At 41.5% G+C, this 23,827-nt stretch overlaps 1 protein-coding gene across 2 annotated transcripts in view; it reads left to right on the top strand.

The window, feature by feature from the left end:
* Positions 1-5,844: 5,844 nt before the first annotated feature.
* Positions 5,845-23,827, top strand: part of PPP4R1 (protein phosphatase 4 regulatory subunit 1) — a 70,542-nt gene continuing 52,559 nt past the window's right edge. For both annotated transcript variants that reach the window (XM_063076978.1, XM_063076977.1), the window contains exons 1-2: positions 5,845-5,937; positions 6,151-6,195. In XM_063076978.1, coding sequence (XP_062933048.1) covers positions 5,931-5,937; positions 6,151-6,195 — 52 coding nt within the window. In that variant the 5' untranslated portion in view covers positions 5,845-5,930. The remainder of the gene's footprint in view (positions 5,938-6,150; positions 6,196-23,827) is intronic.

Here is a 23,827-nt window from a genome sequence, read left to right as displayed (position 1 = left end):
AAATTTACTTCTTAATTTTAATAGTTTATTTGTGTATTTTTTCACTTTCCACATGTACAATCATGTCATTTGTGGATAATTACCGCTTAACTGTGGAAGAGGCATATTTTGTGTAAAAAGATGTGGAGAAATTGGAAGCCTCGTATATTGCTCATGGGAATGCAAAATGGTGCAGCTGCTTTGGACAACTGTTGGTGGTTCTTTAAAATATTAAAGATAGAGTTAGCCGCAATTCCACTCCTCAGTATATACCTGAGAGAACTGAAAGCATACATTTACACAAAAACTTGTACGTGAATGTTTATAGCAGCATTATTCACAATAGCTAAAAAGTGGAAACAACCCAAATGTCCATCAACTGATGAATGGACAAATAAAATGTGACATATCTACACACTGGAATATTACTCATCAATAAAAAGGAATGAAATACTGATACATGCTACCACATAGATGAACCTTGAAAACATTATGCTAAGTGAAATAACCAGCCACAAAAGACAGCATATTTTACAAATCCATTTTTATGGAATGTCCAGAATTGGCAAATCCATAGAGATGGAAAGTAGACTAGTGGTTGTCTGAGGCGGGCACTGTGTGGGGTGGCAATGAGGAGTGATTGCTAATTTTTTCATGTTCTTTGGGGGAGTGATGAAAATGTTCTTATATTAGATGTGATGGTTGCATAACTGAATATTCTAAAGATCATTGAAATGTACACTTTAAATGGGTAAACTTTTATAGTATGTGATTTATATCTCAATAAAGCTGTCTAAAAATTTTTACGTAAGACTTTGAAAGCTTAAAAAGGGAGGTAAAGGTACACTGATGTTCTTAGGTATAATATCCGAATTTGGGGGGAGATTTTTTTCTTTAATTTTCTACTTTTCTGGTTTTCCAAGAACGGGTATTTTTACAATTGAAAAAATTAGAAAAGGACAAATGTTACAAAGATGTAGAATCCCCACCACCACCACCACCACACACAATGCCCCTAAACACAACAAAAAAGCCTCCTAAAAACCAAGCACATGGTTTGAGGGAGAAGTGAGTTGGCCCCTGAGTTAACATTGTCTACCAGGATAGTTTGGCTTAAGACGGAAGAGTGAACTGGTGGTAAACTGTAGCTGAAGAAGACAACAGCATTTGGTGGGCACATGCTCAGGATTTTCACGGAATTGTTATGAGCAAAATACTACACAAGAAAGATTTTTGCATCTTTGGTCAGAATACCTTGAAAAAAGACTAGTTAGAAAGTTGCCAGCATGGTGTTGAAGTAGTTAATAACTTAGTCAGGGTTTGGGGTGAGAAGAAGAGTGAAAGGGTGACTCAAAATGTTTCAATGACAGCATCAGCAGGGAATAGTGATGGCCTGATGGAATTAAGGATGATACAAAGACTACACCTGGTGAAGGACAGAGGCTCTCTCAATGACAGAGAAATTGGCTGAGGGACAATTTTGAGTAAAAACAAGTCACAAATGTGATGATATACAAACTCTATTACCATTATTTCAAATCAGGTTTCTAACATTTGAATTCTAACTCCCCTCTTTGCTATCCAACCTTTGTCAATATACTTCACTTTTTGAGCTTTGGTTTCCTTTACTTTTAAAATTGTGATATTGATACCCACTTCACAGAGCTGTTTTATGAATTAAATCAGAAAGTACATCAAAGCACTTAGCATAATGCATGACATATTTATCTCCAAAATGTTTCAAATACACTATATTGTCATGGCAAGAACTGGGTGACGGGGACACAGGCCTCCCAGTACATTTTCTGCAACTTCCTGTAAATCTGTAATTATTTCAGAATAAAAAGTTTAAAAATGTACTAGCTATCTTGTGTATGAATTAATTGGGCCACTGTGCTGATATTTTTCTTACCAAACAAAGGAATCAAGGACCAGGGACACAAACAATTTTATTACAAAGAGTTACACAGAAGTAAATTTAGAATGGAAGCAATTTCTTCTGAATCACAGAACCATAGAGCAGCATCAATGCGAGGGAACCTTAGAGTCAAGGCATGGTTTAACCACTGATCTTATCTGGGTTTGAATGTGTGGTTTGCTAGTCTTTTCCTGGTTCAACTTTACTCATCCAATTGGATTCAGAATAATACACATTTCCTCAGCACATACTCTGTGCCAGACATTGTTTTCTACACTGTTTTGAATGTGATTGCATGCAGTGCTTTCTGAATTCTCAGAGAAAGATATAAAGAGGGCCGAGCCCGTGGCACACTTGGGAGAGTGCGGCGCTGGGAGCACAGCGACGCTCCCGCCACAGTTCGGATCCTATATAGGAATGGCCGGTGCACTCACTGGCTAAGTGCCGGTCACAAAAAAGAAAAAAAAAAAAAAAAAGAAAGTTATAAAGAAAATTAGCACTGCCGTTTTAATCCATTTAATGTTCACTGTTTACACATCTTAGTTTTTCTGATGAAATTAAAATTGTGGAACAAATTTTAGAGGATGTTGTACATCAGCTGGAATAACTACAGAATTCCTCAGTGGAGAATCCTTTAGCCTCTACTAACCTGGTGTACCGTGAAAAGCACTAGAGTATTTAATATGGCAGATGAGAAAGAGAGGGTTTATATTCCTTTATACTCGGTTTACAGTAGTGGTTCTAGCAGGATGCACTATTTTATTCAGAACAAGCCTGTGCTGAGAAACTTGGACCTGTGGCTGACCATGGGACAGAGCTGACGTTCTGTTACATTCTAGTGCAGCCTTCAGCTCCTGTGAATGGAGAAAGAACAGCCTGAATAGGGATAACTCTGGACGGGGCTCAGTTCTGTAGCTATTCCCCCCCCCACACACACACACACAGACACACACACACACACTTCTTTCTTTTTTTAGGATGGTGTGAGAAAATGTATCTTTAGCTGATGTGAATAAAGAGATCAAGTGTCTTTGAAAAACAAAACCAAACTTATGAAAGCTCTATGAAAGGCTACAATTTCACATTTTGGAATGTCACCTTGACATGGAGCTTCAAAAGGGGCTAGAAGAAGCATAGAGAAGAAAAATTTCACACAAATATTTACCTTTACACAATTTACAAAAGTGTCTAGGAGGCTTTATGTAAGATTGGCAATTAATTTTTTTAAAAAATTTGTTCTTCTTACTCTGGAATGGCAGTCTGTGAGGGACACCTCATCAACCTGGTTCCAAAACACAAGAGATGAATGAAAATGGATGTCAAAAAATTTTTTTAAAGCATTTTTATAACTATTTCTCCATATTCAGATTTATTCTTTTTAAAAAAATCATTTAAAACAATTACTAATAGGTCTGCCTTTTATATACTTCCAGCTTCAGGAATGATCATTCTGAAGAAAAAAGTAAACGGTTCCATCACCAATACAAAAATTGATAAATGGGATAGTGTCGAGCAATGACAGGTGGGTCTTTCAGTTTTTTGTTTACTAGCAATATTTTTCCCATGTTATTTTTTGTTTGTCTTTGAAGAGCCAAGTGCATTAATTTCCAAGGCTTTCACTATCATTTGGAAGAGGACTTATTCTTAAAAATTCAGGCCTTAGTAGCCACATAGAGATGATGCTTTTAAAAAATTGACTGTGACACTCCCTTATTTTACAGATTTCAGTGGCAGAACAGAATAAGAATTTAGGCCTTGTGTTATGCTCTGGCCACTTGACAACATAGCTTCTGGCATCCACAGGCTACATAGGGTAAGAAAACGCTTTAGCTTATCTTTGAGAAAGAAATAGCGAGAGAAAACCAAAAACATGTACTTGTGCTGAACCATGAATAAAGATACCCTCACTGAAATGTTTAAAAACCATACGGCTTAAAGGGACCTCTTGGAATGTGTTTTTCAGCTGAGATAATAATGAAACGTACAGTTCTTGAACAATATGGAAAAATTATACACATTCTTATCCTTTGTTGCCCATCCCAGCAAATATCAAAGTAAAACTTACTGAGGTCTAGCTACCAAAGGCAGAGTTAGTCATTTTATATTCTATGCTAGCATTTAGTATATAACCTCTATTTCATCATGATTACCGAGAATTGCAAGTCTGACTTTACTCAGTAGGCCATCAAGATAGTTTTTGTCTTCGTATGCCCAGTGGCTGAAGCACAGATGGCACTCTGCAGATTTTGTGTCGCTGCAGAGATTGATTTGGCTCTTTCTCCCAACTTCTACCCAGAATGGCCAAAGTGGTAGACGTCCACAAGGCAAGCAGCACAGAGGGCAGAACTCTCATGGTTTTAAGACAAATGGGACTGGTTGCTGCTGATAGTTTGTGAATTTCTAACTCCTTGTTATTTTGAGTTAGTGTCAGCTGAATTCACATAAGGGCATTCTGCAAGTGAAGGAGAGTAATGTGACATAAAAGTTTGGCCTTTAGTTTTAATTGTTCTATGTTTGAAAAAATTAGACATGCTTGGAGTTACAGTCTGTTCTGATTTTTGTTATTAGGAAATTTAATACATACTATCTTGTAATATCTGAAGGAATTTTTGGAATAGCTATGTAGAACCTACTTTATTACACAGATTTATGAATTTCAGAGGATCTTATTCCTTAGTCTCTAATTCCTTAATGGCATCAAATGGCATTAAACATTGTCCTTGGTTAAGTCTACAATGTAGAAAGGAACAAGCTGATCGTTTAGAATTCCCTCTCCTCTCTAAAAGACCAGACCCCCAAAGTGACACCAGTTCGTGGTTTGTTCTTCATTTCAGGAGATTACCACTCTGGAGGCCCTGCGTGGAGTTGGAGGTAGGCTAGAGTCATGGAGATAGGACAGTGAAATGGAGTTAGAAAACTTGGGTTTAACCCCACTTTATACTTGGGAGCTTGAGCTAATCGCTTAACTCATGTAAAATAATGGGAATAATAAAATCTGTTATACAGACTTCAGTTGAGCACGAGTGGCAAAGTTATTTTAAAAACAAAAACAAACAAAAAGCACTAATCACAGGCACCGTCACAAAGCACCTCCTAGATATCAACTACCGCGCTAGGTTCCTTACATTCTTCCTTTAATCACAATAACCCCAAGAGGCAGGTGTCATCCTTCATCCTACAAATGGGTCCCACGCCGACTAACGAAACGGTTAGCAAACGGCAGCATCAGGACTTGACCCCAGGCTTGCCAACGCTCCTGCTGGTGACTTTGCCGCGCCGTCGGCTCGGGCTCAGCAGGACCTGGGGGGCAATAATCGGCTGCCTAAGCCTCCGTGGGGCGTGGGAAAGCTGGCTGAGCAAGCATGACTTTGTCGCTCAACTCCGCTCCAGCTGGGCTCTGGGCTTTGTTAGCAGCCACTTGGCGAGGGCCCCAGGTGGTGGGAGAGGCGGCGCTTCCTCGCACCGGAGGTGGGACCCTCGGCCCCGCCGGGCTCCGGAGCCGCCCTCGGTCTCGGATCGCCGCTGACGTACGTGCACGCCTGGGGGGCGCGGGGCCGCGAGCGGCGCGCTCGTCGGTAAGGCTGCGGCCGACGAGGCGGTGGGCGAGGCCGGTGACCCAATAAAGCGGCCTGGCCGCGGGAGGCCCCGGCCGGGTTCCGGCGCACACCGCAGGTCCCGGCCGGCGGCCGCTTGAGCGCCCCCGTCCGTAGCGCTCGGCGTGAGGGCACCTCGGGCCGAGGGAGTGAACGCGTGCCGCCGGGCCGGGCCGACGCGGGGCAGGAGGGAGGCGGGAGGCCCGGCTGCCCCGGGGCCTCGCGGAGAGGCGGGCGAGGTCAAGAGCCCGGCGTCCGGGAGCCGCGCCACCCGCGACAGGCCCAGGCCCTCGGCCCGCCCTGCGCGCGCGCGCGCGCGCCCCCGTCGCCCGGCCCTCCTCCTCGCCGCCCCTCCCGCGCGCGTCCACCGGCTCCCCGGCTCGCGCCGCTCCATGTAGCCCCGGATCCCGGGAGACCGAGGAGGAGGGGGCGACCACAAGATGGCGGGTACGTGGCCCCCTGTTCCGCGGGCTGCGGCGGCGGCGGCGCCTCCTCGTGCCCAACCGCCCCCCGCCGCCCCTAGCGGCGGCAGGGCCGAGGCCGGCGCGGGGTCCCGGCGCGGGGAGGCGCCGCCGGGCCGGGGGGCGGGCGGCGGGCGGCGGGCGCGTCGCGTCGGCCCCGGGGGCGCTGATGGGGCCTTTCTTCTCTCTCTCGGCGCAGACCTCTCGCTGCTCCAGGAGGACCTGCAGGAGGACGCGGACGGATGTGAGTGGCGCGGCCTCGCCATCGCCCGGTGGCACGGGGCAGCGGTCAGGGCGGGCGGGCGGGCGGCGGCGGCCTGGGCCCGGCCCGCGGAGGGGACGGGCGAGCAAGGGCGGCCCCGGGCGGGCCGAGATGCGATTCGGGGGAAGTGGCGCTTCCGTGAGGAAACGTCGCGCCCGGGCCCCGCGGGGAGAGGCGCCCGTGTGCCGCCCAAGTTCGGCTTCCGCCCCACGCTCACCCCAGCGCCCGCAGATCTCCTGCCCGGCTCGGGAGTTACTGAGCCGTCTGTGTTGGAAGGAAAACCCGCTGGGGGTGACATTTGGAAAGGGAATTGGGGTGTGTTTTCCCCTTTGCGTTTAGCCCACCGCCCCCTCACTCCTGAGGAAGGAAGGGGCTGTGCAGGGAGGTGTGTTGCCCTCCGGTGCTCCTGGCGGCCGGCCTGGCCCTGGCCAGTCTTCTTGGGCCACTCGCCCCGTTGTGGATTGTATGGAGGGTGATACCTCTAATTTTACTTTGCAGCTCTTAGCAGTTTTTAGATTGCCCCCCAATTTGATTTGTACATTACGGGAGGGTTAGGTGTGGTCTTGGCAGCAATCACTAGGTTTAGGGGAGCATATTTCTTTAATGCACATCTTCGAAAATCACCCGGATCTCCTTAAATATTAACATTGCAGCTTTCCTATGAAATTTTGAAGTTTTTAAAGACTTGATTCTTTTATTTAAAAACGTAAACACAAGCTTTGGGACATTGTTGCCAATGGTGAGGAAAAGGAATTAGCATTTAGAAAGGAATTTTCATTTTACATGTGCTTTTCTATGCATCAGAAAATAGTTTTTGGGTCGATGACAGAAAAGACAAAGAGAATTAAGCAAGTTTGTATTGAAAGAAGTCACAAATTGCAGTTAACGAAATAATTTCTGTTCCAAAATAGTAACCTATAAAAAAAAATTTCTAGGTTTCGAAGTGCATTTTAAGGGAGGAGTGTGCAAAACGTATTAAATGTAGATCATGGGATTCATAAGGAGACCAGGAAATTGTTCTGAGTTAACCATTGTAGAATTGTGGTCTATTTAGGGCGTAAGCCTGCCGGAAGCTGAGATTGACTGTGGCTAATACCTGTGTAAGAACAAAAATTCAGAGATGGCTGCAGTTTGAAATTGTTCTTTTGAATACTGTGTAATTAATCTTTATCATTGTCTAATGTGGTTCCCCTTTGCCAAATTAAAATTAACTTTTAGATTACTGATTGTTTTGAGTAAGGAGGATTTACAAAGATTCTCTAAAAAGAGTAATTTTAAAGTAAATAAGTTATATCCTGTTGCTTTGCCTCCCACAGATTTGTCATCCCTTTTCCCCTGGGTGACGGAGCTGCCAAAGATTACTCAAAGCCCATCTCTTTTGAGCAGTGAGAAGCCCCAGAGAGGGGTTAATATCCCAGGACCCTCAAGCATGAGGCATCCTTCCATTTGGGAAATTAACCACGAATTGGGGTTCTCTTCCTGCATTTATTCTCCAGACCAAGAAGTTACAGGAAGAGACATAGGTGGGGTTTTGCTAAGTACAGTTTTAAAAGTTTTTACAATAGAAGCTGGTAACATTCAGTAAAAACAAGGCAGGTGACATTCTCTTAGGCAATTAAGTGATCCACTAACAAAGGCTTGACTTAGCAAACATTCCTTCTCCCTCCAGCAGCTTTTTAGTAACTTTACAGATCAATTAGTAACCTGTCTGTCTTTGAACCAGCAGCCTTGCTGTGTTACAATTCTTATCTTGCAACAGAGACTCAATAGCATGGGGAAAATTTCCTGTCCTTTTTGAGGTCAATATTTGAAACTGCAAGGCTTTGGAAAACCAGACCCTGTGAAGTACATTTGCTCTATGAATTCTCTATAATATCCAAACTTATCTATTGCTAAATCTTTGTTTTTTAATAGCTATCTTAAAGGGAGTCATACTAATGTAGTGAAGGACACTTTTTACATTTCATTTAATGTTTAACCATAGGCCCGCTTATCTTCCTAATAGTAAATTTAAAATATTATTTAACGCAGCTATTGATCTCTTGCAAGGTTAGGGTTGGAGAAGTGGCCCCAATTATGTTATCTCGAGACAGGGCCTTCTTATTGTTATATTTGTGTTCAAGACTATGTAAATATTAGATTCATATATTGAGCAAGTCTTTTGGACCGTCTGGAGCAAGAATTTCTGAGTATTTGTTTTCAGTTGGGTGCTGGGCACTCCTGAAGGATGAGATGCAGTGTCAGTTTCTTCCTTGTCCTTCAAGGAGCACAGTCTAGAGTGGAAGACAAAGCTGTGAAAAATTCAACAATGATTTCCATGACTGCTCAGTAGTGGGGATGTAGCTGTGAAAAGGACCAGCACAACCCGTGCCCTCTGGTGGTTTGCAAGCAGTTTTAGTATAAGTACTGTAATGAAGGTTTGAGAGGCAGTATAGCCACAATCGTTAACAAGCAGACTCAACCAGATGATTTGTTCCAATCTTGGCAGTGCCGCTGTGGGCAGATTTGGGCAACTGACTTAACCTCTCTGTGCCTGCTTTGTCATTTGTAAATAGGCATCATAAATATTACCTACTTTATAGACTCGTTCTGGGCATCGCATGAATTAATACTTGTGAAGCACTTAGAACAGTGCCTGGTGAGTAGCGATTACTGTGTCTGCTGTTATGAGTAAAGAGCAAGGAAACTTAAAGGAAAAGCAGACGGAAATACTGATGTTGAACGTTGCACTATAGAATTAACGTACTTATAGATGCTGCCAGTGCTTGCAGTGAACATTTTTTAGGTTCTGTTCCCTGTGCATAATGATTTAGGATAAAACGTAGATATTTGAAGGCACAGATCATTTACTTGCTTATTTATAATTTGGTTGAAGACTTGGTTGAGTAATTGCTTATTTTTGTCAGTTGCTACAGTTTTTACAGAATATTCAGTAACAAAGGATCTTGAAACATAGCTAGTTGAAGGACCACTTGCCATCTATTGTGAAGGGAGAAAAGAGAGAGGAGTAAATCTGGCAATGGTGTCTACGTAGAGGGCAAGATGGTTGGTAAAGGAATAAAAAAGCTCGTCACATCCTGGAGAGGCTGGAGATGGTAGAGGACCAGAGATTGTAGAGAGAATGGAAGTTGGGCTGCCCTTACAATTAGGCTGTTATCTTACGAGCCTGAGGTTCTTTGCCTCAGGCAATACTATGGAGGGCAGCCTCCAGAGTAGATGTATACGCAGTCCTACCTCTTCAGCCAAGCTAGGTCTAAGTTGGCCCTTGGGATGGGAAGAACTTATTTTCTGGTCAAGCTCTAGAATCTTTGTTGCCTTTCCAACATGCAGAGCCTAGACTATGACAGAAGAGAGAGAGAGTTCTGTTGTACAGGTAATCTGTAGCAGTGGAGACTAGGAGAGGACCTAGAGGGGGTCTAGATCTTAAAAGGGGGGCATTGCCAGACCTTGATAAGTGTCTCAATTCTTTTATTTTGATTTAAGCCCCAGAGTCTCTGTACAGAGTTTGCAGAGTAGGAAAGGGTTAGTCAAAGACTGGCTTGACTGATACCTTTGGAGAAAAAAAGCCCCCAAATCCTAATATGTGAAAAATGAGTATATTGTATGTGTAGATCAAAAGGTCATAAAGGTAAGTAAATAAAAATCATCATTAAGTACTATTAAAATTAAGTTTAGGAGAATAATGCAGTAAAAACATTTTCTTTTTAAGTTTAAAAGTAATACTTCCAATACTGTATCGCAAAATACACTTTGAATTTCAAAGTGAAAACAAACCAGTGACTCCATTGGATAGGTGTCTCTGCAGATATCAGAGTTGGGTAAACTTTTAATTTTGTAACTGATTCTGTTCCTTGAATAATGAGAGGCAATACAAAAAAGATAGACTTTTATAGAAAGATATTTCAAATTTCTGTTGTCAGTTTTCCACAGATGCAATTTTGATTTACATTTCGTTGTTAGAGTTCTAAAATGGGTGAGATAGGACTTAAGATACAGTAAATTTGAGAGCTAATGCTTGTACAAATATTTTCATTGAAGGAGTTTGGTTAAAGTTTAAACTTTTATCAAAGTAATATATTGAAGAATGTTATGTTAAAAGAATAGTTACATAACACTTAGTATACTGTTTACAGTAGCTTTCACATAAAGATTATTCTTCACAGCAGTCCTGTGATGTGTAGGCTGTGGTGTTAATATTATAACAATATTAATAAATAAATCAACTGATGCCCAAAGGGACTAAATTATTTTCTCAAGGAACAAAATTCCTTCCTAAGTTCAGACAGAAATTAAGCTATGCCTTCTAATTCTAAATTTTGTATTTTAAATATTATCTTTTCTTAAATTGCCCAGTTTAAAACATTGAGCAGCCCAGACTTGTATAGGCAGTTTCGTTGAACACATGCTTAAAATATCTTTGAAAATTAATCTAGGACACTGCATGTGGTTTAATTTAACATAGAGAGAGATAATTAGAGAGGATGGTGCTTGGGTGTAATAAGCTTATTTAGTCTTTGTTGACTTTTATTTCAGCTGTAACTGAGCATGATGGTGAACAGCTTTTGAAGCTATATTATGGAGTGTGCCATGCCACAGATTTTTTTATATTTATTGATGCTTTGGAATCTTTTTATATTTATTACACTGTATTTTAGGTTTGAGGGCAGTGTTGAAAGAGAGTGAAGAAGCAATACAGAATTAACTGAGGGTAACTACCTAGACTGCACTTCTTTCAGAGTCTCTAGGCCCTCTGATAACTTTTGAAAACCAGTTCTGATAAACTTCTTAGAGTCCTTGCCGTTGCAGGAAAGTGAGAAGTAAAAAATTGGGGCTGTGTCCAGTAGCAGCCAGGGAATTTTCAAAAACCCAAGGAGGGTGCCTTTGAACATGATGATATTTAGGAGTGTTGTTAAGTGGAGATTTGGGAGCGTGAGTCATGAGACGTGGTAGCATGTTTTGATTGCTACCAACAAGACTGGACAGGAGAAATCTATATTTAGAGATAATATTGATACCCTAGAAAAGAAGTGCTTTAAAAATGGCTTTAGTGGTACCCACATGTGCATAGAATCAGTTAGTGATACCTTGGCTAACAATTCCCCAAACAGAAGTAGAAAAAAAAAAAAAGAAAAGAAAAAGAGGGGAAACCCTTTGTAACTATGCAGGGGCTCGTAGCTGCATGACCCAAAAAAACCATATAAATGCATAGTTTTTAGTTGTTCCTGCGTATGATATGAAAGATAAATAGACCTCGCTATATGAAGTTCAGAAGTCTGCCACATTTGTTTGGTCACTGGTTTATTATTTCTGGTACTACTCAGTCCCTCTTATCCTCAAAACAAAGAATATGTATATGTTTATTAAACTATTGTTAACTTAACTCCTACCTTTGCAATATGTCTCTTTTTCTGTATTTTGGAATAAAAGGTTTTTTCTCTCTTGATGGCAAAGAACTTTTGCTATTAGCTGGAATTAGGGTTTTGTTTTGCTTTTAACTTGGATGTGAGAATAAACCTAACATAATGTTTTGATCAGAAGGGTCCATGGCCATACCTATGGGATTTGGGCTGAGGAGGTTAAAAGGCCTGTATTTTCTATAATAACTTCTCTAAGATGGTCTGGAACCTGTTCTGCTTTTAGCAGAGATCTTTGAGAAGGCAGATCACCTAAGGATTCCCCCTCCCAAATGCATTTTCCCTGACTCCTAACTTTTAAGTCAGGTCATCTTAGCTCCTTATCTCCCTAAACTTAGCAAACTTGTTTTCTGAACTAATTGATATCAGTTTGGTTGGTATTTGAGCATTTATCATGTAGTAATTCTAGAAGATATCTCAGTATAGTTTTGTGTAGGGAAAAGAGAACTGGTCCTCGTAAACCTTAGACCTGGCTTCATATTCCAGCCCTGCCATTTAGTCTCTTTATAATCTTCAGCAAGTTACTTAACTTTTTTTTTTATAGCTGTTTTCTGTCTTTAAAATATTGATGGATTTTTGATTATGTCCAGTTTGGGCTATTATAAATAAAGGTGCTATGGACATTCATTTACACATTTTTGTGGATATATACATTCTTTCTGTTGGGTATATACCTGAGTGGAATGGCTGTGTAACTTTTTAAGAAACTACCAAATTGTTTTTTAAAGTGGTTGTACCACTTTACATTCCCACCATAGGTGTATGGGAGTTCCAGGTCTTCCACATCCACAACAACACTTGGAATGGGCAGTCTTAATTTTAGCCATTCTACTAAGCATGTGGCGGTATTTTTTTGGGAATTTGCATTTTGTTAATGACTTATAATGTTCATCTTTTTAAGGGCTCATTTACTGTCTATGTATCTTCTCTGGTGAAGTGTCTGTTTGCATCTTTTGCCCATCTTTTCATTGGATTGTTTTCTTATTAAATTTTGTGAGTTCTTCATATATTCCATACAAGTCCTTTCTCAGATATGTGATTTACAGTTACTTTCCAGTCTGATTTGTCTTTTTTTTTTGTCTTAATAGTGTATTTAGAAGAACAGAAGTTTTAAATTTTGATGTTTAATTTCTCATTTTTTCAAAGTTACTCTTTAGCAAACTGAGAAAGTTCCCTGAGATTGCTGAGAGCTTTTTGGAAATTAGGAATGGGTATTGGATTTTGTCACATGCTTTTTCTGCATCTGTTGAGAGGATTATATGGTTTTTTTTCTTTTTTAGTTTTTTAATAATGATGACTTACACTGATTTTTTTTGAGTAAATACTATTTTTTTTTTAAGTGGGAAATTTTAAACATACACAAAAGCAGATGAGTCATCATGTGCCCACTACTCAGATTCAACTTTCATTTATCCCCCTCTAACGTGAACTTTTTTGTGTGTGTGTGTGTGTCTAGCCAGTTCATGGATCCGAACCCTTGACCTTGGATCTGAACCCTTGACTGCTCTAACCAACTGAGCTAACTGTGCAGCCCACATGTGAAGTTTTGAGGAGAGGAGGTAGCATGGGTGCTTACCTGAAGTGGTCATTTCATAATGTTACTGCTGAGATCTGAGTTTATATTCAAAGTCAGATTTGATATAGATTATTTTTACATTTAAATCTACCAAAAATTTTTTTGGTAACAATAACTCATTTGTTGAAGACCTCAGTTGTTGGGCATTGGTGGTAATTTGGACCTAGATTAACTCAAATTTTATATTTGGACTACCTATGGAAAAAAGGATTACTAACCAAAGTGATTGGGTTAATAAGACTGTAAAGAAAATGTTTTCGTATTGAAGTGAACAAACATCTGTAAGGTACAGGAGATCCATACCCTGCAAGTGCTTCGATGTGCTACATACTTCTCTGACTCTCGGGTATTTTTTAGAAAGCATGATCTTGGTAACTAATTTGAAGGTAGTTAAACATACCACTGCTCTTTCTATTTACATGTATACTTTAGGAGATTATTCTTGCCTTGTATTCAGTTGTGAGATTGAACATCTATGGACAATTTTGTATTTAATAATACAGATAATTTCTGAAGATTTAGTAAACTTTTAGTGTTTGTATTTGAAAGGATTTTTGATAAGCATTACTTATATTGTTGCAAAGTACAAATTGAAATCTGATGTACTTGTTGCTTAAGGCTATATTTATAAGGACTAACTGGTGTGGTCCTTCTAATTTACGTTTCTCTGTTAATTTTCTTCCCCCATGCAATGACTTAATTGGGTTTCTGCTACATCGCTAGAGCAGGGATTGGAAAGTTTCTATAAAGGGCCAGATAGTAAATATTTTAGGTTTTGTGGACCACATGGTCTCTGTTGCACCTTCTTAGATCTGCTGTTATAGGGGCAAAGCAGACGTAGATAATACATAAATGTATGAGCATGATGTCTTCCAGTAAAACTTTATGTATAGGAGCAGAAGGTGGGCTAGTTTGGCTAGCTGGCTGTAGTTTGCTGACCCCTTCACTATACTATAAAATCCAAAGTTTTTATAACATTTTTATTCTTTACCCATAGCAAAGTGTCCAGCACACGGTAGGCCTTCAATACATATTCATTGAGATGAACCTTGATTTTTCTGGCCAACTTAAATAAGGACATAACCTAAATTTGCGTCAGATAAAGAAATTATTTTAAAATTAAACTTATTACTTTGAAAACTTTCAGATCTACAGAAGGGTTGCATAGGTATATAGTGAATTCCCCAAACTCTTTACCTGCATTCAACCATTGTTAATATTTTGCCAATCTGCCCTATTTTTCTCTATACAGTTGTACACACAAAATGTAAGGTATCCATTATCCTTAACGTTCATTGTTGCACCTTTTGAAAATAAGTTGTAGAGATTGTGACCTTTGGCCCATATCTCCTAAGAACGAAGGCATTCTCTTACGTAGTCATAGAAATTAAATTCAGAAAATTTAACATTAATACAATTTCATTATGTGATATTAGCCCATATTGAAATGTTGTCAATTTAATGGTTTTCACAGCAACTATCTTTTGCTAATCCAGGCTCATGCATTGTATTTATTTGTCATGTCTCTAGTTTGGAACAATTTCTTGGCCTTTACCTTTCATGATATTGACATTTTGGGTTAACTTTTTAAATTTTATTTTTATTTTTGGTGGCTGGCCAGTACCCGGGATCAAACCTTGAAGCTTGAGTTGTCAACACCGTGCTCTAACCGGCTGAGCTAACTGGCCAGCCCTGTTTGTGTTTTGGGGTTTTTTTGTTTGTTTGTTTTATTTTGATTGGCCTGTATAGGGATCGAACCCTGAACCTTGGTGTTACTCTAACCAACTGAACTTATTGGCCAGTCTGATATTGACATTTTTGAAGAATCCATTTGGTTTTAAATGTTTCCTCATGATTTGATTCAGGTTATGCTCTGTTTTTTGTCAGGATTGCTATCTGAGTGACATTGTAGTTTTCTCAGTGCTTCACATCGGGAGGCACCTGATGGAGTCTCTCCACTATTGGTGGTGTTGAAGTGATATCTGCCAGGTTTCTTAACTGTAAAGATTCTTTTGTTCCTTTTGTAATTACTGAGAGAAATAATTTAACACTAGGGAAATATCCCATTCCCAAACAGACTTTTACCCATTAGAATTAGAATGTGTTGATGATTCTTGCCTGAATCAATGACATTTACTGCCTGACATTCTGCTTTATAGAAGATTTTGCCCCAACTTAAAGTCCCAAATCTTAAGGCAACTTTTATAAAAGAATTTAAATATATGGTATATGTTGTTATCTTTCATTTCTTTAAATGTAAGGACTTGGGAAACTAAAGAAAATTTGGCAGATTTATTGTGGCCTCAACAGTATTGAGGGAAAAGTTGACAGGACAGACTGTCACCTTTTTTTTTTTCTCTTTTACAGGATATTATTAGAGGTTATGTGGAGAATAAAGGATGTTTGATCAAGCTTGCTCAAAGTTAGGTTGTACAAATTTATCAGTTCTCTTTGGTGATGTACTTCTCAAAGGCATTAATATGCTAATGGGCTTGTGAGTATCTTAGAGAAGGATAAAGTGGGTTAAAGAGACCCTTGACTCTTCGGGTATCCCTGTGGACTACCTTTTTATTAACAAATACTAATGAAGGTGTCTCCTTCCATTGGACTCTTTTTCAGGTGATAAGATTATCAAGACAGTCTTTGTCTTCAGGGAATTTTTATGCATTGGGGACTAGTGTGTGGGGGGGTGTAGGGAAGGTAGAAGAAAATGAAAAAAAGAAAACAAAAAAACCAAACACTACAGTTGCTGGTGGAGTAAAAGCAGGTGCTCCCAAGACTGCAGGAAATTTGAAGGTGGAAGAACTCTTAACTAGGAAGAACAGGAAATGCTTCCTGGGTGGTGTTTATAATAGGTAAATTTAAACTGAGATGAGGCTAGTGAGGACAGAAATGGGACAGATGAAACCACATAAGACAGGGAATTAGAGGGGCGTGTTGCAGAAAATTGACTCCAGCATGGGCTAAGTGCAGGGGAGGAAACTAAGTTGGGGCCACATAATGGAGGCCCTTAATTATAGCCTGAGAAAGTTGTACTTTAATTCAGAGTGCTGGGGGGTGGGGGGGGTGAGAAGGGATGTAGAGTGGAATTGGATGGGAGGGAGGGCAGGAAGTATATTGAACAAAGTAGTGCATTAGGAAGATTGAAGTGGTGCTTGATAGGTAAACTGGATTAGAATGAGGAGAGTCTGGGATGGATTGAGGCAGCTGTAATAGTCTAGAACAATTGTCTCCAAACTTTATTACTGCATACCTCCTAAAATAATTTGGAAAACCCTGTTTCACTTACCTATTTTAAAGTTGATGTCCAAAATTTTCTGTATAAGATTTCACCATATTTGCAAAAGATGTAATTTCTAGTATTGTGTTTTAGTCCGTTTTGTGTTGCTATAACAGAACAACCTGAAACTGGGTAATTTATAAAGAAGAGAGGTTTATTTGGCTTACGATTCTGGGACAGCTGCATCTGGCATGGGCCTCAGGCTGCTTCTACTCATGGTGGAAAGTGGCAGGCAGCCGGTGGGTACAAGCAGATCATGTGACGAGAGGAAGCAAGCAAGAGAGAGAGAGAGAGAAGGTGCCAGGGTCTTTTTAAGCAACGAGCTGTCGCGGGAACTCTGTCACTCTGACAGAGTGAGAACTCACTCATTAATCCCCCCTCCCCCAGGGAGAGCATTAATCCATTCATGAGGGATCCGCTCCCATGACTCAATCAGTTTCCAACACTGCCACACTGAGGATCACATTTCCACATGTGTTTTGGAGGGGACAACACCTCCAAACGCCATCATTCCACCCCTGGCCCTCCAAAACTGTCACTCTCACATACAAAATAGAATCATTCTATCCCAACAGTCCCAAAAGTCTTAGCTTGCTCCAGCACCAATTTAAAAGTCCAAAGTCCAAAGTCTCATCTGAGACCAAAAGCAAAAGTCCTTCAAGCTGTGAACCTGAAAAACAAAACCAAATTTACCTACTGCCAAAATACAGTGGTGGAACAGACACTGGGTATACATACATTCCCATTCCAAAAGGGAGGAATAGGCCAGAAGAAAGGAAAAACAGGTCCCAGACAATTCTGAAACCCAGCAGGGCAGGCATTAAATCTCAAGGCTGGCGAATCAGGTACCTTGATTCCATGTTCTACTGCCTCTGCACATTGGTGTGGGGGTTGGATCCCCAAGTCCTTGGGCAGCTCTGCTCCTATGGCTTTCCTGGTCTCGGGCCACACTTCACCTCTCCCAGGCTGGTGTTCCACTCTGGTAGCTCCACAGGTCTGGGGTCTCCATGGCAGTCCCACTCTCATGGCTCCACTAGGCATGGTGCTATTGGGGTTTCTCTGCTGCAACTCTGACCCCACATTTCTGTTCCGCGTTGCTCTAGTAGATGGCCTCTGCAGTGGCTCCGCCCCTGCGGTAGGTCTCTGCCTGGGCCCCGGGGCTTTTCCATACATCCTCTGGAATCTGGGTGGAGGCTGTCACGCCTCCACTGCTGTCACATCCTGCCAGCCTGCAGGCTTAACAGGACGTGGATGCCACTGAGGTTTCGGGCCTCTACACTGCAGGACTGCTGCATGAACCACACTTGGGGCTGCTCCAGCTAGAGCAGCTGGGATGCAGGGAGCAGGATCCCGAGGGCAGCTGCACACCAGGTCTGTCCTCTGGATCAACCCAGTCCTTCTAGGCCTGAGGGCCTATGATGGGTAGGGCACCCTTCCAGACTTCTCAAATGCCTACAGGGCTTTCCTCTCATTTTCTCCACTTTTAGCATCTGGCTGTCTCACTGCCAAGATAATGTCTTTAGCAACCAGTTTATCTGCTTCACCCTTGCATTGTTCTCCGGCTCTCTGCTTCTTTACTGCATGGCCAAGCTGCAAAGTTTCCAGATCTTTACGCTCCACTTCCATTTTAAATTCTGGCTTTACATCATGTCTTTGCCGCCATAACTCAGAGTAGGCTGTTAGAAGTAGCCATGCAGCATCCTTAATCCTTTGCTGCTTAGAAATTTCTTCCACCAGATACTCTGGTTCATAACTCCTAAGTTCCAACTTACACAAAGTCCTATGGCATGGACACAATGCAGCCAGGTTCCTTGCTATAGTGTAGCAAGGGTTATCTTTTGTCCAATTCCCAGTAAGTTCCTCATTTCTATCTGAGACCTCATCATCCACCTGGCCTTTACTGTCCACATTTCTATCAGCATTCTGCTCATCACCACATAAGTCTCTAAGGCATTCCAAACTTTCCCTTGTCTTTTTCTCTTCTTCTAAGTCCTCCAAACTCCTCCAACCTTTGCCCATGACGCAGCTCCAAAGATGCATCCACATTTTCAGGTATCTGTATAGCAACACTCCACTCCTCGGCACCAGTTTTCTGTTTTAGTCCGTTTTGGGTTGCTATAACAGAACAACCTGAAACTGGGTAATTTATAAAGAAGAGAAGTTTATTTGGCTTACGATTCTGGGACAGCTGCATCTGGCACGGGCCTCAGGCTGCTTCTACTCACGGCGGCAAGTGGCAGGCAGCCAGCGGGTACAAGCAGATCACATGGAAAGAGGAAGCAAGAGAGAGAGAAGGTGCCAGGGTCTTTCTAAGCAATGAGCTCTCTTGGGAACTGACAGAGTGAGAACTCACTCATTAATCCCTCCTCCCCCAGGGAGAGCATTAGTCAATTCATGAGGGATACGCCCCCATGACTCAGTCAGTTTCCAACACTGCCACGTTGGAGATCAAATTTCCACATGAGTTTTGGAGGGGACAACACATCCAAACTCCATCAAGTATATTGTAAATATTGATATTTTTTTAAAGTTACATCACTTTTTAAATTGCAATGTAAATACCATAGCGCATTGAGACCCACTATCATCCATTTTTTAAAATTTGTGAATAAACTGTTTAAATTGGGAATTCTACATTGTCCTTTATTCTTCTTGATCTCTTTCTGTTTCCCACACAGAATTTTACCCTAATGTATTTTTGTGCTTCAGAGTTTTGATTGCCCTTATTCTTTGCACCAAAAGTATGTGTATAAAGAGAAATTTAAAATTTGAATTTTCTGTGGCCATAAAACCATTAAAATTTTGTTTTTGTTTTCATTATCATTAATACTTAGTTGATCAACCAGAGTATATTATATAAACACTTAGGAAACAAAATTTTATTGAGGCATCTCTTGGGTGGGGCTTATAAAAAATTAAATTATGTATTCATGGATGAATAGAATTTGTTCTTTAGAATGAGACAATATTTAGCATCAATTTCTACTTTTCATTTTAAGACCTGTAAGCAATGAGAAGTGTTGTTTGACATAATCAATCAATGGGAATGGGGTTTTGTTAGCAGTGCCAGTTGTTTTCTTGAATTTATTGCAACTTAAGTGCCAAAAGTTACAAAAATTATGTGTAATGAGCATTCAGACTTTCAGTTTTTTTGAAAGCAAAGGATTAGAAACTACCTGTCTTGTAAAACTATTTATTACAGTCTTTAGAGAGTTGATCTTGTAACATTTTCACCAATATTTCAAAGGCCCCGTTTGTTTCTACCTGGGGCAGTACATCCTAGTAGCTTTGAGATAGTTTAGGTATATGGCTTTCTTTGTCAAATGGGAGATGGGAATTGGGTTGTGAAAGGGAAAAGCCTTAGATCCAAAATCCCTAGGCATAATTATGGGATAGAGACTCCTGGAAATTGGGGTCTAGAAAATCCCTCAAAATTATCCAATCCAGTTTATTCCCAGGAAAATCTTCATGTATCTCATGAAGTTTGAATACTCTAGTTTGCTCTAGATAAAATGTATCAGAGCCTCTGAATTAGGATATTGGGACTGAAAGTAGAGAATAGGTACAGAATACCTTATAAAAATAGAACTTATAGGGCCGGCCCCGTGGCGCACTCAGGAGAGTGCAGCGCTTGGGAGCGCAGCGACGCTCCCGCCGCGGGTTCGGATCCCATATAGGACTGGCCAGTGCACTCACAGGCTGAGTGCTGGTCATGAAAAAGACCCCCCCCCCCCAAAAAAAAAAAAAAAAGAACTTATAGTTCTTAGCAGCTTATTAGATTTGAAGACAAGAAAAGGTAGGGTTAGAAAAACTGAAGGAACCATATGTTTGGCAGCTTAAGGCAAATGGGGAAAATGACAGTATTTGGAAGGTCATGGGGAAGAGCTGATTTTGTAAGATTAGTTTGGACAGTTTAATTTTCAGAACAAATATGACATTGAGGTAGAGATGCTGTGAAGTATGTGCACATGGATCTGGGGATCCAGGCAAGAGAACTTCAGAGGTCATCTGCATATGGGTGATAGTCAGCAATGACTGAGCTTACCAGGTGGAGGGACGTGTGTGTGTGTGTGTGTGTGTGTGTGTGTGTGTGTGTGTGTGTGTGTGTGTGTGTGTGTGTGTGTGTGTGTGTGTGTGTGTGTGTGTGTGTGTGTGCAATGACTGAGCTTACCAGGTGGAGGGACGTGTGTGTGTGTGTGTGTGTGTGTGTGTGTGTGTCTCTGTTTTGTGCTACTATAACAACACCACAAACTCAGTAATTTATAACAAACAAGTTTATTAGCTCACAGTTCTGGAGGCTGGGAAGTCCAAGATTGAGGGGCTGCATCTGATGAGGGCCTCCTTACTGTATCATCCCATAGTGGAAGGGCAAAGAGAAGGAGGGGGACCACCTCAAATGTGTCTTTTTATAAGGAACTCACTCTTGCAACAATGGCATTAATCCATTCATGAAGGTAGTGTCTTCATGACCCAAACACTTCCCATCAGGCCCTACTTGCCAGCACTGCTGCATTGGGGATCAAGTTTCCAATACATGAGCTTTGGGAGACACATTCAAACCACAGCTGTGTGTGTGTAAAATGTGTGTGTATGAGGACGAAAGTGTAGGGAAACTGCTTACATAAAAGGGTCAGAAAGAAGTAAGCAAGAGTAGTCCAGAAAGGTGGAAAACACTCAGCATTGTGCACTTCCTGAGAAACCAAGAAAAGAGAATTTTAAGATGCTGGCATGGTGAGCGTTGGCCTTTTGAAATGCTTGTAGAGAAGTCAAATAATAGGTCTGAGAAGGGCCTCCTAATTTTGACAAATTATCGCTGATCTTTGAGAAGAAAGTTACAAGAGTGAAAGAGAAATAGGGGAGATTATATTTATCTTGAGGAGAAGGCTGTCAAGGGACCTACACGTTTAAGAAATTTGATGAAAAAGGTTCTTTTAGGGATACCAAACTTAGGTTCTAGATTCAGTATGAAAGGAAAAAACCTATGTAGTCAGACTTGACCTGAAGTACCTTTCTGTTGCTTGTAAATTACAGTAGGCATAGTGATATTCACCAGTCTTACAGCTGTTTTTTTTTCCCTTCACATTTGTGTCATTGTATCTGTCCTAGATGAGGTGGTTGGTACTTAAGGGCCATACTGGAAAAATATGTCTTGAAACAGTGGCAGCAAGATGCTTAACATTTGGAGAAGCGTGTGGGGACTGAGACCAGTGAAGGAATAGCACTTTTCCATCTCCTTCTCATGCTCTTAAGCATATGAATGGTCACTGTATTAGTCCATTTCTCTTGGTTATAGCAAAATACCTGAAACTGGGTGATTTATAAAGGAAAATGAAATTGATGGCTTACAGCTTCTGAGGCTGGGAAGTCCAAAGTCCATCTGGTGGTGGTGACAGTGACCCAGGGGTTTCACATTGCAAGATGGTGGAAGCAGAGAGAGAGAGAGAGAGACAGACTCTCCTCTTCTTTTAAAGCCCTCAGAACCACGCCCCTGACCACCATTTTTAATCCATTCCCCACTGCACGGTCCTACAATCCAATCATCTCTTCAAGGCCCCACCTTACAATTACCATAATAGGAGTTCCCACCCTCTTAACAGTCACCGTGAAGGCTAAGTTTCTAATACATAAAACTTGGGAGACACATTTCAAGCTTCAGTGAGTTTTGGAGGGACATAATTCAATCCACTACATTCTGCCCCTGGTCCCCCAAAACTCATGTCCTTTTCACATACAAATATATTCATTTCATCCCCAAAGTCTTGTTTCAACTCAAACAGTTCAAAGTCCCATCTGCAAATTAAAAACAAGTTATCTACTTCTAAGATACAATCATGGGACAAGCATACGGTACATATTCCCATTCAAAGAGGGAGAAATAGGCCAAAAGAAAGGGGTAACAGGTCCCAAACAAGTCTGAAACCCAGCAGGGCAGGCATTAAATCTTAAAGCTGGCGAATCATGTACCTTGACTCCATGTTCGATGTTCTCTGTACACTGATGTGAAGGTTGGGTCCCCAAGCCCTCAGGCAGCTCCACTCCTATGGCTTTCCTGGTCACAGGCGATACTTCAGCTCTCCCACGCTGGCGTTCCACTTTGGTAGTTCCACAATTCTGGGGTCTCTGTGGCGTCTCCCTCTCACAGCTCCACTAGACATGGTGCTGTTGGGATTTTTCTGCTGCAACTCTGACCCTGTTTCTGCTTGTCATTGCTCTTGTGAAGGCTATCTGTGGTGACTCTGCCCCTGCAACGGGGCAGAGGCCCTTCCTGGGCCTGCAGACTTTTCCATACATCCTTTGAAATCAGGATGGAGGCTCCCAGCCTTCAGAACTCTGGCATTCTGCCAGCCTGCAGAATTAACACCACGTGGAAGTCACCAAGGTTTCTGGCTTGTATCTTTTAAAGCTGCAGGTTCAGCCACATCAGGGCCAATTTTGCCACAGCTGGGGTGCTGGTGCTGGAAGCAACTTTCCTAGGTAGCCCTGGGCAGAGAGCCTGTGGAGGGTGCCTTGGCACCTATTCCCCAAAACCATTCTGTCTCCCTAGGCCTTTGGGCCTGAAATGGAAGGACTGGCCCCAGAGGCTTCTGCATTGCTTTCTGGGCCTTTCCCTCTTCTCTTGATAATCCCTTTCCTTTGTACTAATCTTCTTAACACCATTGGATTTTTTTTCTGAAAATGCTCTCTGCTTCTCTATGACAGACATGGCCAGGCTGCAAATTTTCCAAATCTTTACACTCTGCTTCCCTTTTAAATTCTGGGTTTATGTCATGCTTTGCTGCCATAACTCAGCATAGGCTGTTAATGCTTTGCTGCTTAATTTTTTCCACCAAATACTCTGGTTTACAGTTCCTAAGTTCCAACTTCCACAAAGTCCTAGGGCATGGACAGGATGCAGCCAAATTCCTTGCCAGTTCACAGCAAGGGTAATCTTTGCCCCAGTTTCCAATAAACTCCTTATTTCTGTCTGAGACCTCCTTAGAATGGTCTTTACAGTATATATTTCCATAAGCATTCTGGTTACCACCATTTAACCAATCTCTAAAATTTTCCTTGGTTTTCTTGTCTTCTAAACTTTCACCAGCATCTAGGCTTTTTCTAGCCTGTTCCTCCAACTTCCTCCAGCTTCTACTCAACACCCAGTTCCAAAGCCACTTCCACATTTTTAAGTATTTGTTATACACAACACCCCACTTCTCTGGTACCAATTTATGTATTAGTCCATTTCTGTCGCTTATTACAAAATACCTGAAGTGGGCAATTTATAAGTAAAAACGAAATTTATTGCTTACAGTTTCAGAGGCTGGGAAGTCCAAAGTCCAGGGAACACATCTGGTGAGGATCTTG

Source organism: Cynocephalus volans, chromosome 13 (genome assembly GCF_027409185.1).
Source record: "Cynocephalus volans isolate mCynVol1 chromosome 13, mCynVol1.pri, whole genome shotgun sequence".
NCBI lineage: Eukaryota > Metazoa > Chordata > Mammalia > Dermoptera > Cynocephalidae > Cynocephalus > Cynocephalus volans.
The sequence above is the reverse complement of the archived record's forward strand: the minus strand, read 5'-3'. Positions and strand labels throughout refer to the sequence as shown.